A 17,143-nucleotide genomic window follows, 5' to 3' on the forward strand; every position below is an offset into this window, starting at 1 on the left:
GAGTCTGTGTCAATGGCCTTTTCTGTGACTCAGATTGGTCATCTTCAATAAGTTCTGAACAAGTTCAGACCCATGATTAAAGGGCTGCTACAAAACAACACAACACAAATCTAACAAAGCTAACAAACCACGACAGTGTTTGCAAGAAACTGCAAATATAATTCACTCAATCGGTCACAAATGAAGAAACTGGAGTTACTAACTCTATTGCTCTTAAAAACCCGATGAATTCAACATAAACATTTTTTTTTAATGATCCTTGCTCACCCACGTACACCCTCGATGCATTATTTCCATTAAAAAGGCATTATATATATATATTCTGTCCTCAGAGTAGGTGTCAGACCACACTTCGACAGATAGCGAACATACTGTTGTATAGAGAGTCAGACGAAGAAGTAAAGTTGAGTGAACGTTTACTGTTTGTTTTCCTCTTCTCATGTACAACAATCTTTTTTGTAAAACTGAAATAAGGACAAAAATAAATCACTCAATCAGTATGTATGTCAAAATAAAATTGCATATCTTTTCTGATGTACCACACAGAATAAAACACTGTGCTAAATTACCTTCCTTTTCAACAAACAAGGCATGGCTTGATAATTAACATTTTTGCTGAGTCATCACAATGCTTTACCTTAACTTAGATGCTAAAAAATACTAGCTCCATAAAAACGTCCCTCTTTATGTTAAAGTTCCATGTAAACATTCAATAAGCAGTACAATTCAGCACACATGATATTTTGGTAAGAAAGGCAGAGGATTAGCTGCCCACATGTGATCCCTCACCTCTGCTGTGCACTGGAATCATTGCTCTGGCCACATCATGTGACCCTATCGGCCAATGAATGAAAATAAGACTTCTACTGCTCAAGCTAACTGCAATAACACATGCAACCACCAGGGGAATAAATTAAAATAATCTAAACATCAACCCAATAGACAGAACAATATATAAAGAAAATGAGTTGAGCCAACAGCAGTCCAATATTGTTCAACAAAGCAGGATGCATATATTTCCATTTTACTGCGTGTGAAAGCAGAGATAAATCAGCGGAGACAGATGTCAATCCTTCTGATGTGGTCGCAATCTATGCGTTAAATCTTATATTGTAGGAGTTCTCCTTGACATACAAGTGATGCACAAGCAGTGACATTTGTTTCCAATCATATCCAAAAATCTATTATCCAAAACACACAACAAATGAAACTGGCAAATTGGCCACGAGACACTTGTATCATATGCTTTATCAAACACACTGTAGAGGCATGATATTTGATTCTACGGACATTTTAGGATGTTGAAAAGAATGACAAGAAAAGAAAGTCAGATATTGAATGTACCCGAGTATCGGATCTTGAATCCTCTCTTGTTGGTTGCGTGATCAGTGGACCATCGCAGATAGAGCTGGTTTGTCTTAGATGTGAAGTTCAGCTGAGACGAGTGGTTACCGCTCAGAGCGACTAGCAGAGGGCTTTGTCCAGAGGATCCTAGTGAAACAAATGAATGAGTGTTCAGAGTTTCTGTGTATACACAATAATGCAATGCATTGTAATTTTTAAAGGTCTGTATGGCTGTTGAGGAGAAACTTGGCCAAGACAGGGCTAAAATAAGACAAAGATTACTGCTTATGTATGTGTTGAATCTTCCAGAAGAACATTAACCTAATTTGAGGCAGAGATGAACAATATGCCACATTCAGAATGTGTTTTATTGTTTCTGAGATATGAGGCACATGAGGGTGAGAGTGTCATTAAGTTGCTAAGTGCCCCGAAATTACTTTTTGTGCATGCACTCTGACAGGAGCATAATGTTTATAAACCATAACCCTCCACATGTGCTAATGTCTGCTTAACAAAGCAGTGAATCCAACTTCAAGTAAGTTTCATCTTAGAAAGATTCACCAGTTGTCTGTGAACTTTTTAAAAGATCTTTTTTTTTTCATATAGCAAAGTACCATTTATTTAAAAGTTTTCTTCAAATAGTTTGCATAAACATTTACAAGCACCTATTGACACTTTGTTCCTTACAACAATAAATCAGAAACAACCCCAGTCACAACCGCCTACTCAACGATGGTGCCACGGCTGCCGGCAACATCAAAGGCAGCGAGAGTGTGTTTAGGACCAGAAAAAATAAATACATATAGACAGAGTTGAGTGGGATACACGTATTAGCTGTATATATGGTCACCTTGCGTGTGAATTCCAATACAAATCAAAACAAACATTTTTAACTAAAGTATATTTTGTTGGTGTGTTTATTGGCTTGTGGCCACAATGAACGGGCAACATAATCGAAATAATTTGATGTTTTAATTCAGGCAAAAACCCAAATAAAACATTGATAGTTATCACTCAATGAATTTACCCCTTAAAGTTTGAGAAAGTTATATAAAGTCACTAATATACAATGTAAATGAAAACCAATTAATAAAGAGGAAGAAAGTTAAATTACAAACAGATGTACACAAACAATCTAATCTGTACGCTTTCAAATTTACTGGTACACAACCTACTTGGAAGTCCTGGGGGGTAAATTCCCAACAGCACAAATTAGTTTTAAGTGTTGTGTATCTTATTAACTGTTGGTACTTTTCATAAGCAAACATGAATTCAAGCTGTGTGGGGGATATGTGTGTGAATGCATATGAGTGTGTGTAGGTGTAACAAATAGGATGCAAGTGTCACATACCATCAAAAATCTCCAGCTCATCAAATTGCTTCTCACTGTGGAACATCTCTACATAGATATTGATGATGAAACCTGGGAAACAAGAGCAAATTATTCACAACCACATAGAAAGAAACTGTAACACGCAATATATTTCAGGGACATATGCACAAATGTTTATGAATATACAGCTATATGTACATATATATGACTACAGTCTTGCAAGCATTACTTTGACATGTTACATTTTACACACAGCTGTACTCACTATATTATTATATGACCTATACAGTTTCTCACACTGTATGGGTCTCACACATAGACAAACACACTAACACTATATGCAAATATGTATCTACACACACACACACACACACCTCATTAAGTCACTTTGTCACATACTGTATAACCCCATATCAAGACAGCATTTCACACACTGTACCTGAAATCATACGTAGCAGCCAGGAGCAGGTCTGGCTGTTTGGATAGTTGCCAGGAAACCCAGGGCTGAGTATCACTCCTGATGACGAAAACCGCTCCTCATTGGCTGGACACTGGGCTAGAGGGGTAACACCACAAAAGCCAGTGAAAGTTTTCAAACGCTATTTTTGGTACAATATTTGTGTTACTAGCCTCAATTCTTGCCTGCCTACCCACTTCCCTTCTCAGTAGACATGTCATTTTTTTGAACTCACAAAAAACTTAAAACACGGGAAGCCTTTCCCAGTTTTTCTGTATGACGACTGTTTAGGTAATAGGATCTAACACAAAAAGGAGCTAAACTCTAGGTTGTTTGGGGGAGCACATTTCTGCCATTTCTTCTCATAAGAGTGCTGACTTCTTTTTCTTCTGCTTTATAATGGAAAGGAAATTCTGTTCATTCCACATGAGGGTGAAGGCTGAGCATCTCTTCAAAACTCAGCTGTAGAAGGGGAAAAAAAAGTAATTTTCTCAACAAGAGCAATTCAAATCAATATTCATTTGTCTCATAGAAATACCAGGAGCCACTTCAAGCACTTCTCAGAATTGAGAATAATATTCTATTTTCCTGAGTTCTCTTTACTCTTAAAATTTAAACAAGCCACATGCTTGCTACACTGAACTGTTGTGCCACTGAGTGAACACATTTCACATATGATTAATTAGATGAGGAAATTTGTTGAAAAGGTTCAACATTGGGTTCTATCCAACATTTTCAGCCTCAATACACAGTACAAACTGTTTGACAATAATTGACAGCATAGGTACTAACAGGGTCAAACAGTTTTATGCCTCTCCCCTGTTTTTTTGGGGGGGAGGAAGGGCTTTAAAGCGGGGTTAAGCAGGGTTTTTCTTCTTTTTTTTTTTTCAAAATTTCTGACGTCATAGGGCAAAAATTCTATAATCCTTTAGCATACAGTTATTGAAGTGGTCTGAGAGAACCCTGCTCTTGTGTCCACATTCAATCTTTAAAAAAAAATCTAGCATTTGACAGAGATTTGGGACCAGTCACCGGTCACCTAAGAGAGAGGCTGCTCTACAAATGTAGATGCACTCTCCCTCCATGATGGAAATCCTGTTGGGAAAGTTTTTACTGCAGCATCAGCAACAATGGACCCTGTAGTTGAACTCTCCTCTATCTGAGGCGTGTAGAGAGTGACTTGGGGCAAGCCGCTGCAGCGTGCTGAGGTTCTGGGTGTCATCAGATGGGAACCCCCCACCGGCACAGCCCAACACAAAATCTTATAGCCCTCAAAGCAGACCCCTGAGAGTGTGCCACTTAAGAGGTGCTGGTCGAGGACAAAGGGTAATCTGGTCGGGGGCAAGGCTCAGACTGGGAGTGTTTTTGACTGCAATGCCCATCTCGCAAGGGCAACTGCAGGTCTCCACTAGTCGCGACAGCGACAGGGGTGACAACAGTACCAGGCAACATCGGAGGTCGTGCCCCCCCCTTTGCACGGAGGGGTCCAACAACCAACCAACACATCTGCCATGTGCTGCCTATCTGGAGACAAAGCAGAGTGCAGCTGCTTGTTTAGAGTCAGGTGGGCTGGGCAGGAAACCGTATTGCTTGAAATGCCTGTGCTTGTCTGATGTGAGAGGCCTGAAGTCTGAAGGACAGAGATCTCCAGGAGGAGGGCCGTATCTTCAAATTCTGGTGTTTTCTTTTCAAAGTTAAAAATAGTTTTAATATATTTTTTAGAATGCTGTGTGCCTCAATGTATTTTAGTTAGGGGCTTCCTACATTTCCCCACATGGCAACCCTCTGAGAACGATGTTGAGTGACAATGTACAGCTGGGTTTTGTGTGTTTGTGGAAAATGCAATAATCACAGTAATAACAACAGTTCTTACGTATGTAAATGTTGATGCATAATTTGGTGGAGCAATATGTCTCTTCTAGTATGGATCTCTCTGATTCTAATAATTCTTATTTTGTTCAACTTAGTGATAATAGATCATACAATTGTTTACACTGGCTCAGTGGTACGCCACAAAATACTTTGCTTGTTGGATGTCCCCTTTAATCCATTGTCTTGAATATGTATATTGGTTCTGACAAATAGTAATAAACTAAAACTGAAAAATTAATCAATACTAATATTACTCATCCTGCTACTTCTTATCCTGTGGCTGTTTGACGTTTGACTTTGATAAATCAAAACCTAAATACTTTTGGGAATTCAGGGTCATTCATCTGATTTGTCACACGTCAATACTCTACACACTGTGTGCTGTATATTGTTCAGGAGCGGGACTGAACATGGTCTTACCTTCACATGTTGGGGGCGGGGCTTCAAAGAGCAAATGGGAGTTAAGTTTACACATGAGCTCTGACTTTCCAACCAGCGTGTATCCAGGTGAACAGCGATACTTCACAATATCACCTAACACAGGAAAAGAAAAGAACAAAACATCTGTTAAGTCCTCGTCATCGTACGTTTACCAATCAGAACTGCGCAACATAGTCTTGATGACTGTACAAGCTAAAACCTCAAAGCCATATTATATTAAACTCACCATTAAAATAAAAATAAAACATACACAGCTTTAAACCCTCCAAAAAGCACTTGTTCCATGTTATGTTATGTTCAGAATGAATTTTCTCCTCCCTTTACTTTTGCGATTATGGCCGCCAAGTTAAATATTTTCAGATTAAGGTTTTGAGTTGTTCATCCTCAGGTTTTTTTGTTCCATATTTCTTTGTAGAACAATTCATAGAATAACAGAGCTTCATGTTTTGTTTTGTTTACAAAAAAAATAAACAAATGTTGGAAGAACCGCCGAAAATTGTCTTTGCCTGAACTGAGTAAATTTTTGCATTAAAATGAAGACTTTGAATTGTGTCCCCATCTGTTTCATCTGATTGCTGCTCAGAGAGGATCTCTTTTCAACAATTAAGCAGAGGAGAACTGGAGCAGCAATTTTACCAACCAATAACTCTCCAAATATTGTATAATTTATAAAGATAGACATGAAAAACTCTTGACATGAAAAAAAAGAGCCTTTTAGGATTTTTATTTTGTAAGTAGAGAGTTTCAATTCAACTTTACTTCTCCTCTATTGCTGAATTCGAAGGGGTATACAGTTTGCGAGGATCTTAAAAGGGGTGGAGATCTCCCACCTCAGGAAGATGTGACTCATGCTTCAAACTTTGTCCAGAAAACATATAGTGACTCAAAGCATGGAGCAAAAAGGATAGAATTGCTGAACAGAACAAACCAGAAAATGTTGTCTTTCCTTGAGCTTGTTCAAATCAAGCTATTGGATTAATAACAAAGATATTGCTGTGTCTGAGCTACTTCATTCTGGCAGGTTTTGTGAATGTAAAATTCACCTGCACTCAAACATTCTGTGGGGTTTAAGATTTGTACATATGATTGCTCACATTGGTCTTTACACTGTCACAGAGATTGGGCTCAGGCCTGATGCTACTGTTGTTTAGTGCAAGTGGGAGATGACATCACCCTCATACAGTATATTGGAGAGGGACTATCACTCTCTGGACAACTGTAGTAACTGTCGGCATCCTGTTAGGAATAGTGTGTGATGCCACTCTGTTAACCTGAATATAAATGCTGATGAAGTCTTCCGTGATCCTGGAATGAAACTAATACCCTGTCAATGGGTTTCAATAGGTCTAAAACAAAAAATCCCTTTGAAAAAAAATAATTAAAAAAATCCACAAACTTTTCTGAATTTATCAAAAGTTGACATTTCAAAATAAGTTTTCCACAGAGAAATGATTACATATTTTGCCAGAGGCGACTAGGCTCTGAATACCAATTGAAGGGTAAATTGATTTTGCTGAGGTTTTATGAAATGTCTGCTTCTTTTTTTTTTTTTTTTTTTTTTTTTTCAAAATTATAAATTATAGCCTTGGAGATCTAAAAGGTCACCAAGAGTTTGCTGCTTTGCACAAAATAGGGCAAAGGGAAAATGGAAAACTTGATAAGCAATCACTATCAAAATGGATGTTCATGAAAACCTTTGGAGAATATGCAGGGTCAAAATTTTGGGACAACATTGCAAATCTGTCATATCTATGTAAACCTGGAAATAATCACAATGTTTTAGGATTTAAAAACATAAGAAGTTGTGACATGTAAAATAAATATGGAAGATTCAGCACTATAAGTCAACAAACAAATTAAAAAAAATGTGGCCTATTGTTAATGTTAAATCTGTAACAAATGTCAAATTGGCTTGAGTTGTATTCAATGCATAATCAGGGAGGCCAGAAGTGAGCATCAGAAGATCAATACATCAAACTCACTGAGAGACAGAAAAGCAACTTCTTCACAGACACGGAATTTTCTAGATAAAAAAGTCAAGAATCCAATCAGCACACCAAATGTCAAAAGAGGGTTGGCTCGTTGTGGACACAGACAACGAGTACCATCTCTAAACATCTTTTAGGGTGGGGAAATGAGGCCAACCGCTTCAGGTAGGCTGGAACATACCAGCATTTCACAGTGATCATTTCACGATGGAAAAACATTCCATTTACCAATGAATCAAAACTTGAAATTCATAGTGTTAACAGAAGTGTGTATGAAGCAGAGAATGAGACTGCAGTGTATCAAAGTCTTAATGAGGGTTAATAGTCCAGTGTAATTTTACCAGAGTGATTATAAAGAGAAAGTATACCAAGAATTATAAAATGTTTTGCATTAGATACATTTCTTTTGGGAATCCATTGTTGTTTTCTTTCTTTGCACCAAGGACACAGATACACATCTGTGCACCCACAGAGGTACATTGAATAGATTATATTAACAAGTGGCTCAGTGTCACCAATGAAGCAAAATAAAAATAAACAGACTACCATTACCCTGTTATATTTAGGTCATGTAATTGAAATGTAATGTGGCCCATTAATGAGTAATCAATCAGAATAATAATTACCTACTAGAACCATTATCAGGTAGTTTGTCATTTTGTTCTTAAGATGTACCACATTAGATAAGGTTTAAACAATATCGTTAAAAAAATCTCAATAAATTAGCCAAATTTGTCATGTGTGTATCAATAAAACATCTTGTAGGTTATTCTGTCGTAATATCAAAAGTAATGATTATTAATCAGCATTACTACCTATCTGGAAGTCTTCATCTTCATAGATCACCTCTGCATTCTCCACAACAGGGGGATGAGGGCATTTATTCAGACGGCATGCTGGAGAGAGGGGGAAAAAAAAGTTTTTGCGTTGAGGCACCTTTTTTTTTAGGAATACAATTAAGCACTGTTGAATTTCTACATTTGTAGGGGGGTTGAGATTGTGATTGCTATCACAATACATAAAATACACAATTATATTCTATAAAGAAAGATGTTGCTTCACATTTTGCCATCACAAGGGAGTTCACTGACAAACAGTAATCAAAAACAAGCATGGCAGCTGCTCCTTTGGAAATCACATCCATGTGGGCCGAGGGACATTGGATGTGATTTGTGATTTTATTATTTAAAATATCCAGGCAGTTCTTCAGGTAAAGTCATGCTTGCATAATGGTGTAAAAGCTGATATGACTTTGGCATAAGGTTACTTTGTTCCTCAGAAGGTCCCAGCTGCTCTGAACTGTAAAGGCTGGCCACTGTTCACTGAACCAGAACTAGGGCTTTAAGTGTTGTGTACATGTTCATCTTTAAATTTAAAAGAACATTTTGAATCTATAATATGATTGATCTCTGGGTAACATAATTCAACTGAACATATGTTAGTCTGACAGCTAAAAAGACAGGGTAGTAGCCTATTAATGTCCATACAAGTAATGAAAAAAAAAGAGAGAATGCAATAATCGTAATTTCAGAAAGGAAAAATGAAGATAAAATCTCACATATGGTGCTCTGTCTGCACATGATTTAATTTACACATGAACAACAGTGTCAAACTCTGTATGAACCTTAGAACAGCTTGAAGTGGTTTGACACTCCAAGAAATGTTTCTCAGTAATCTGAATAATAAACATAAGAACACAATAATAAGAGAAAGATTTGAGTTTAAACCATTTTTTCTCTACCAACATATTGAGTTGGAAGTCTTGCTTCCTACTGTATATTAGTGAAAAAAATTAGAACTGGTGTTTTTAAATGTGGATGATCTGCCCTCATTTTAAATAATGATTCACTGGTTCCATAAACAAAAGCATATTTTCACCTGAGGAAACTGATCGAGTGAGGCAGCATTTCAATAATATCCTAAACCTTTAATTAAACCAGGAGATTCAGATAGTTTGTATGTTTCCCCCCAAAACAGCCAGACAGCAGCGTACACCTTGAAGAGCAAGATGTAGAGTTGCATCCTTTGTTACTAGTGCTGTATGATTAAAAAATAAATAAAAAGTGGAGTCCCACAAACAAAAGCTACACTTCTGAGTGCACCCAGAAAAAGTCTTTCCTGTTGAAGTAAAAACATCATGAGAGAGACCTGTTCAGAGAGATGAACTTCTCTTAAAAATAGTGAAAAAGGAGTAATGGAAGCTGAAACGTAAAAATGTGAAAGAAGAAAAGCTAGACACCTTACTATCTAGCTCAGTTCCTCTTTTACTCTTTAGAGGCCTCTGACCTCGTCTCTTGTAACTATTTGCTGGTTATACGAAGATTACACAAGTTCCTAAATCAATTCCTAAAACACCAAACTCAGTCATTTAAAAATGCAGATGGCATTTCAAAATATAAAAAAGAGTAACTGCTCTTTTGCATTATGTTACCATGGAAGTTGAGAATGAAGAACCCTCCAGTTGAAAAGTCAGAATGAAAGCGGATCAGGACTTTCGGGCTGGTACTGTAGGCCGACTCTAAGGCTGTATTGCCACTGAAGACTCCCAGCTGAGGGCTGGAGGTATCGTGGCCGTCCCTAAATAGAGACAGAGACACCAGTTGATGCTTGAACTGCAAGCAGGATACATCAAAACTATTAATAGGGATGGAGAGAGGAAGCATACTAATACAATTGTATTCTTTATGTGTAGAATGGAAAGAGAGATAAGAGATCAGACACTGTGCTAGAAAAATACAGTGCAAAAGGCAACATTAACATAACATACAAAAAAAAGACATTGTTTTCTGAATAACAATTTCATGTTGCATTTAGGCTACACCAAACAGTACATTATACATAAACATATTATGTTTAAGAATTAATTAGCAAGTTACATCACTCTGCCATTGGTAACCTGAGGGTAACTATGGAACAATCCTGCATTGTGGACTGAAGTTTAACCTCCAATAAAAAAAATTTAACTGATGTTCTTCACCTATTCTGTGTAGAAATTATGCATTTAGAAAAATATATTTATAAATATAAATAAATAAAATATATTTTATTATAAATCTGCTGTTTCCTCCAAAACCACCTCTGTAGATTTATTGTAATAAAAATCCATACTAGTGATGGAAAAACTTAAATGGTTACATGCAGGTGGGATTTGACCATCAAAGTCATAACAAAAAAATAACAACAAATTGCTGCCTGGAGACGAATATCAACACAGTGTTAGTACATGGGTTTGCCACAGCTCCAGTGGAGGACCAAGGGTTGGGATTAGTATGAACCTTTTATGATTTACTAGTTGCGGCTTGTGTTAAAGAGAAACCAACAGCAGCTGCTGTTAATAAGATATAACTGATATCTGGTAATTCCACGTGCTTGAAATGTTAGAAAGAATGTTTTTTCTTTTCTTTGTTTTTTTTCACTTGTATCAAACCAGTTTATTGAACAAAGCCCACAAATTAAAGGCTTAACTTCACTCATTAAATATTAAATGTTGTTGAAAGGTTGCATTTTGTAACGTTCCTAAATGCCCAGTTTTAGGTTTTTAATGAACATGCCATTAGATTAAACAAGGGTTTTAAAATTTTAATTCATGAAGAGTGCCTGGGATCTCTTGGCTCCTCAATAATTCAAGGTCTTCTGAAGGTGTTGGAGCTCATTTGGAGGATCAAAATGTGTTATCTGGGTCATTTAAAGCATAACTGAGTTAGAATTTTGTAGCTCTATTTTTACTTACTAAAAAATACACATACCCAAGAGCAATGTGACCTTTCCCTTGCTGAAGTACAAATGTGCACCTGTGAAAGCCAGGTTACAAACTGTTAACATTTAACCTTTCTCCGAACATGAAATCAGTACCATCAAAAGTACCGTCAAACCATAACATTTTATCTCATCTTGTGAGCAAAAAAAGCTGCTCGTGTGAATAACACACCAGCAACACTTGAAGAGATGACATGGTCAGGAATAGTGAATGATATGCTCTCCAACACATTCTAAATAAGCCTCGCCTCGGGAAATGAAGATTAAAAATAAGTTTGATTTATTAGAATTTATCACTTTCTATTTATTTCATCTGTCCGTCTACTACAGGTGATTGACACGGGCACAGTGGAGCTGAGAATAAGGCACGATTGGGAGGAATACATTAACAGAGTGATAGGGACTGACATGATTCACCACCCAATTAATCACTTATTTTTTTTCTTCCCCTTTCAGTGAAAGCAGAGGACTCTTTGCCACGACCACAACAACAACAAAACCCTTAAACTGATATCTTTATGCTGTAGATTTAGAAATGCCACAAGAGTTAGAAATTACAGTACCTTGATAAAATGATACAAAGAAAAGATATAAATATGACTTTGTCAATTCAAATATTGTGATATATCTTAAGTATTAACTTTTTATGTTCTGAAAGGCTCAATAAGAGTTGAGTGCTCTAATTTTCTGGGCTTGTATGACTATGTAACTTTTTCACACTGAATAATATAAACAATCTCTTTAAATTATTGATCACTTTTGCACTGATTTCCCCCCCAACAATCCAGTACAAGAACAGATTAAATATTACATTAAGCACCAAAGGGACAAAAAAATATTGTTAATGATGAAAAATAAATAAATAAATAAAATTATTGTGCCTTTGTGAATGCATACCAAAAGCTTGACTCCAGCTTATTGCAACTTACACAAACAAAATAGAACAAAGAATAAACAATATATATGCAGTATATATAACAACAGTGAAACAATCCCTTGCCAATCACTGACAGTGAACTATATACATTGATATAGGCACACCAAGGACTTGCAATGCAATGTGCAAACCCATTTCCAAAAAAGTTAACACCCTGTGTAACATGTCAATACAAAACAGAATGCAATGATTTGCAAATCATGTAAACCCATATTTAATTGAAAATAGACCAAAGACAACATATCAAAGGTTTAAACTGAGAAATTGTATTGCTTATGAAAAATATATGCTTTGGAAACAGGTTTGTATGTTCATGTTTGCCTTTCATTGCTCTCAAATTACTGAGAAGCAATGCATCTTTGGTACACCATGTAAAAAAAAAAAAAAATCAGAAAGAAGATTTTGACAAAATAAATACTGCATTTGATTTAGTGAGTACAAAGCATGATAAACTACTGTGTTGCCCTGATGTTAGATTCATCGCCCACTGTTAGCAACAGTTCATTGGTATTGGGCAAAGAGCCAAACACAACTGGTGGAAGACCACAGGAAAATATTGGCTTCAGTCCCTGACATCTGGACACAGCTGCTGTCACATAAACCCCTGGGGTACACTCGGCAGAGACGAGAAGACACATTGCTGAGATATGGTGTGTACAGGATAAGGTAGCGCACATTAAAAAGACATCCCTCACAGGTTTGATTACTGAGAAGCCAAAACAGAAGCAGGCTGGTGAAAAAGGAAATCAGCTCCGAGAGCAGTCAGTACAAACAAATGCTCAGAAAACTGAAAGTATAGGCTCCACAGTGCGTAATAGTTACCTCACTGACTTGTTTAATGTAATTGGTAATTGTCAGAGTCAGCTCTCACTGATAGTATTTGTGGAAATGTATTTCTCAGCCTGAACCAAAGCAATGTAAATTACTGCAAGTTAATTAATTGCCATTTTTAGCACACATGAAACAATGTAACTGCTGTAACCACTTCACAGTATCTGAAAAATAAAACCCTTGGCTAACAGCTTTCCAATGTAAATGCATTTTTTTTTTTTTTTTTAATCAATAGCAGGCTTGCTTTGTCTGATTCAGTATGACTCATTGTAGGATTGAACTCTTAAAGTTGACCATTAAAAGTTTCATATTAAATTTAAATTATGCTCCCAATCAATTTCTTATTAACCCAGCAGCTCATACAGGGCGGACTGTGTCTCGTCCCCCTTTCGGTGCAACTGAACTCGAAAATCCAAACAGTCAGATACCCAAATCATGACAAAAGTGGTGGCCCCAATCTAATGCTCTTATGAGTTCAATTAGATAATGTCAGTTATCATGCTTTGTTAACAGTTCGCTGCTGATGCATATAATTAAAAGTATTCCAAATACAAACTCCATCATTAAAAAAGTTTCAGGAGGCCTGTGTGTCTAATAATAGGATGTTGGTCATTAATTCACTGTAAACCCAAAGTACCTGTCACATTGCTCATACTTTCCACATAAAAAGCATATTTGTTTCTGTTTGGCCAGGTCAAAAAGTTAAAGGGAATATAAAGCAGGAATTCTTTCCAGGAGAAATGGCAATTGTTAATGCCAAGTAGAATCTATTTACATGGATATAATGCAGTTAAAGTACATCTTTGGATCAGCCTCTCTAAATCTGTCTCAGACCCTGGAAGGTACATGGTATCCCACTGGGTCTGAGAAAAGCACTCCTCCCTTCAGTGTCAGCCCCTAGCCACTTCCAAATGTATTCATGTGTTTGAGATATAGCTGTATTGAGCTATCATGTATGAACAAATCTTGCATTAAAGAGTTCTTTTGGTACCCTACAAACTATAAATATGATTTTATAAAAAAAATTTTACCCTATGAAATGTTCCAAAAACATATGAATCACCAAAATCAATTTGCAGCTACAAAATAACTCAATACCATGCCTCTCCATAGCTAAATCCGTGGTTCTGCCGGCTGGTGAGATTGAAAGCGAGTAGTCACTGACTGTGAATGTATTACTTTCCCCCCAGCTGCATTTCAGCTGCCAGCTCCCAAGAGCTTGACTCTTGAGCCTGAAAATTAAAGCCTGACCTCTCCCAAACACCACATATGTCTATCTTATACCAAAATTACACCAAACCTTGACAGCTCAAAATTTTCTTGATCCAAATTTTCTTCCCAATAATTTCACTGTTCAATATTATTTTTGGCAGGAAACATGATGCACAGTAAGACCATTAGCTAAGAAATGTATCTTAGACTGACCCAAACTTGTCAGCCTCAGCTGAGTCTAGTTGGATTCGTGAACACAGCTCTGCCACTCCTTTCATTACATTTCCCACTCCCCACTGAATCTCATCATTACTTCCAGAGTTCCCGAGCCATCTCTGGGTCTGCGTAAGGCCATGGCACTGAGTTAGATTGAATTGGTCAGTGGTCCCATTGTAAATGCATTACTCTTACACTGCCTGTATTACACTCTTACCTCCACACTGAATCCCATTATTACTGCAGGAGACTCTGTGTATGCATAGCTCAGAGTATATATGGTTGTATGTATTACTAGTCTATGGAGCTGTGGTCCCTGTTTATCAACCATGTGATATACAGATCCAGGTGGTGTTGTCTGTCTCCCTGTAAAGTCATAAACAACTGAAACATATTGACACATATGAGGTAAAATATAACATGAATACAAAAGCAATCAATTCCCGGGATAAGGGTTCTACCACTAAAATATATCCAAAAAAGTCTGTTTGAGAATGTGTGGGAGACAGACCCAAACAGATGAATATGTAATCAAAGTAAAACTTGATACAACTCCTTTATCTGCTTATTTGTGTGCAGAGTGGAGACAGGATGTGAGTACATTCAATACTCACCCATCAATGATGAAATCACTGCATGCATGATGCATTAAAAATACACTTATGCATTTCTGTACATAAATTATGTGTGTCTGTGTGAGTGTGATGCATGCTCAAGTGCACCCAGACTTACCAGACAGCAATGTAATCAGTGACAGGCTCCGTCTGCAATAAGGTAAAGTTGATATAAACTCCATGTCCATGGGGAACAGCGATGAGCCAGCTGCAGTCTTGGGAGTTGGGGTATTCATTGGGGTACTGAGGTGAATAGATGGTCCCATTTTCAGCTGTAACATTATAGCCACATGGAGCTGTAAAACACAGAGACACAAAATTATCTATTTGCAAATTGTTCTCTTTCTTCTAACAAGCTAATCCTGGAAGAAGACAAGAATGATTGTTGAACTGCAGACAGTGAGGAATACAATTATTATTCTTGTTATTCGAGAAGTAGATGCAAGAGCAGCAGTAGTGGACGTAGTAAGAGGAATGATTTTGCAAATGATATATAAGTAAATGATGAATACCGGGAAACGATTAAATTCAATTTACTTCAATTCAATCAGGATAAAAACATTTACTAAATGTCTAGATTATAAATTATAGTTGGCCCTTGAGGGTTGTTCGGTAAAAACACAACACAAAATAAACTGACTAAACTATGAAATGTAAAATTTTATTACATCTTTATTTGTATTATGGTACATACATTACAAGTAATCAACAGACATTAACATTTTGCAAAATATCATTATGGCAAGAAGTCATGAGTCGTTCTTACCCTCACAGCGTGGAAATGGGTGGTTCCACTTCCGGTTAGTGCCATGAAGGCATGTTAGAACTGTGTGTCCAATCAAAACATAACCGGGGTAGCACTGAAAAGTGACTGATTGGCCTGCACTGTAGTCACTGTTGATGATGTCACCGTTCAGGAAAGGAGAGGGATCCTGGCAGTTTTGAAGTTGATAGGCTAAAGACAGAGATGAGAGCAATGACTGCTGGTGTGAAAATATTACAGACGGAATTTTATTTTTCCAGATTTGTAGGCATAAAGAAATATAAATAAACTACATACAGGCAGGCAAACAGTTACACACAGATAAATGACAACAATGTTGTTCCTCTGTATTCTAATGTGTAGGCTAACTTAGTAGACCTATGCCTGCTTCCCAAGTCACAGAATGGATCTACAAAATAGCAACTGGGATTTATTGTACTCAAACCCGTTTTCTCTGTACGGCTTACAGTATGTACCTGAAGTGGCATAGGGACACAGTTACCTGGCACATGTATACATGGTATGCCAGTACCTGCTTGAGGAAATGACAGTAGCACAGATCTATTTTGGGGCACATCTCACTCTGCATGAGTGTGATGGCAAGTCAAGACCCTCCGGTAAATGTGCTATTGACAGAGAGCAGAGGTTGATATTGGAGTTGTTACAGAAGGATAGCGAGGCAGCACTCAACAGCAAAAAAACAAGCACTCATTACTGTAAGTGCTGACAATGTCTTCAGCACTCGACAGCATCAATGGTATAGATTGTGCAAATAAGTCTCAGAGACAGTCTATACTGGTAGTAGCACAATCTAAAAGGTAAGAACTAGTGGCACACTAATCATAAGGTTGGCGGTTTAATCCCCGGGTCCTCCTGTCCACATGCCAAAGTGTCCTTGGCAAGAAACTAAACCCTAAGTTGCTCCTGATGGCAGGTAAGCAGTTTGCATGGCACCTCTGCTGATGTTGGTGTGTGAATGGGAGGCAAAATGTAAACCACTTTGAGATCAAAGGTAAAAAAGACACTATACAAGTTGACCATTTACCATTTAACTATTAACTATTAACCTGGAATTAGAGCTTTTATGAACGGTATTTGGGTTGAAATGCCTTTATGTTGGAAACTTATCTATTGTGTTTTAGTGTTAAGCACTTAAATATCTTAGGTTTTGTGGATGTGCATGTAATGATTCAGACAATTGGGCTGTAAAGCTCCGAGGGCCTGAGTACAAAACCTGAACTTGTATGTGACGCCGAGTGGTGTAGGAGTGAAACAGTGCACCCCAGTTGAAGGTGGTACCGAGAACCTCCGAGTATATTGAATTCTCCCACCAAAGAACTTTGCTGTCGCCTATGAAAAATAGGGCGTATAGTGAAACT

General features: G+C 37.3%; 1 protein-coding gene across 1 annotated transcript in view; it reads right to left on the reverse strand.

Moving 5' to 3' along the window:
• Nucleotides 1-17,143, reverse strand: part of csmd1a (CUB and Sushi multiple domains 1a) — a 389,222-nt gene that overhangs the window by 46,908 nt on the left and 325,171 nt on the right. The window contains exons 44-51 of the mRNA XM_069693686.1: nucleotides 15,768-15,956; nucleotides 15,120-15,297; nucleotides 9,867-10,012; nucleotides 8,251-8,331; nucleotides 5,427-5,540; nucleotides 3,117-3,233; nucleotides 2,696-2,767; nucleotides 1,345-1,491 (exon numbers count right to left, since the gene is read on the reverse strand). Coding sequence (XP_069549787.1) covers nucleotides 1,345-1,491; nucleotides 2,696-2,767; nucleotides 3,117-3,233; nucleotides 5,427-5,540; nucleotides 8,251-8,331; nucleotides 9,867-10,012; nucleotides 15,120-15,297; nucleotides 15,768-15,956 — 1,044 coding nt within the window. The remainder of the gene's footprint in view (nucleotides 1-1,344; nucleotides 1,492-2,695; nucleotides 2,768-3,116; nucleotides 3,234-5,426; nucleotides 5,541-8,250; nucleotides 8,332-9,866; nucleotides 10,013-15,119; nucleotides 15,298-15,767; nucleotides 15,957-17,143) is intronic.

The sequence above is a fragment of the Brachyistius frenatus genome, unplaced genomic scaffold (genome assembly GCF_029030835.1).
Source record: "Brachyistius frenatus isolate BFR_SWC_R1_liver_20210118 unplaced genomic scaffold, ASM2903083v1 Contig_15, whole genome shotgun sequence".
Lineage (NCBI taxonomy): Eukaryota > Metazoa > Chordata > Actinopteri > Embiotocidae > Brachyistius > Brachyistius frenatus.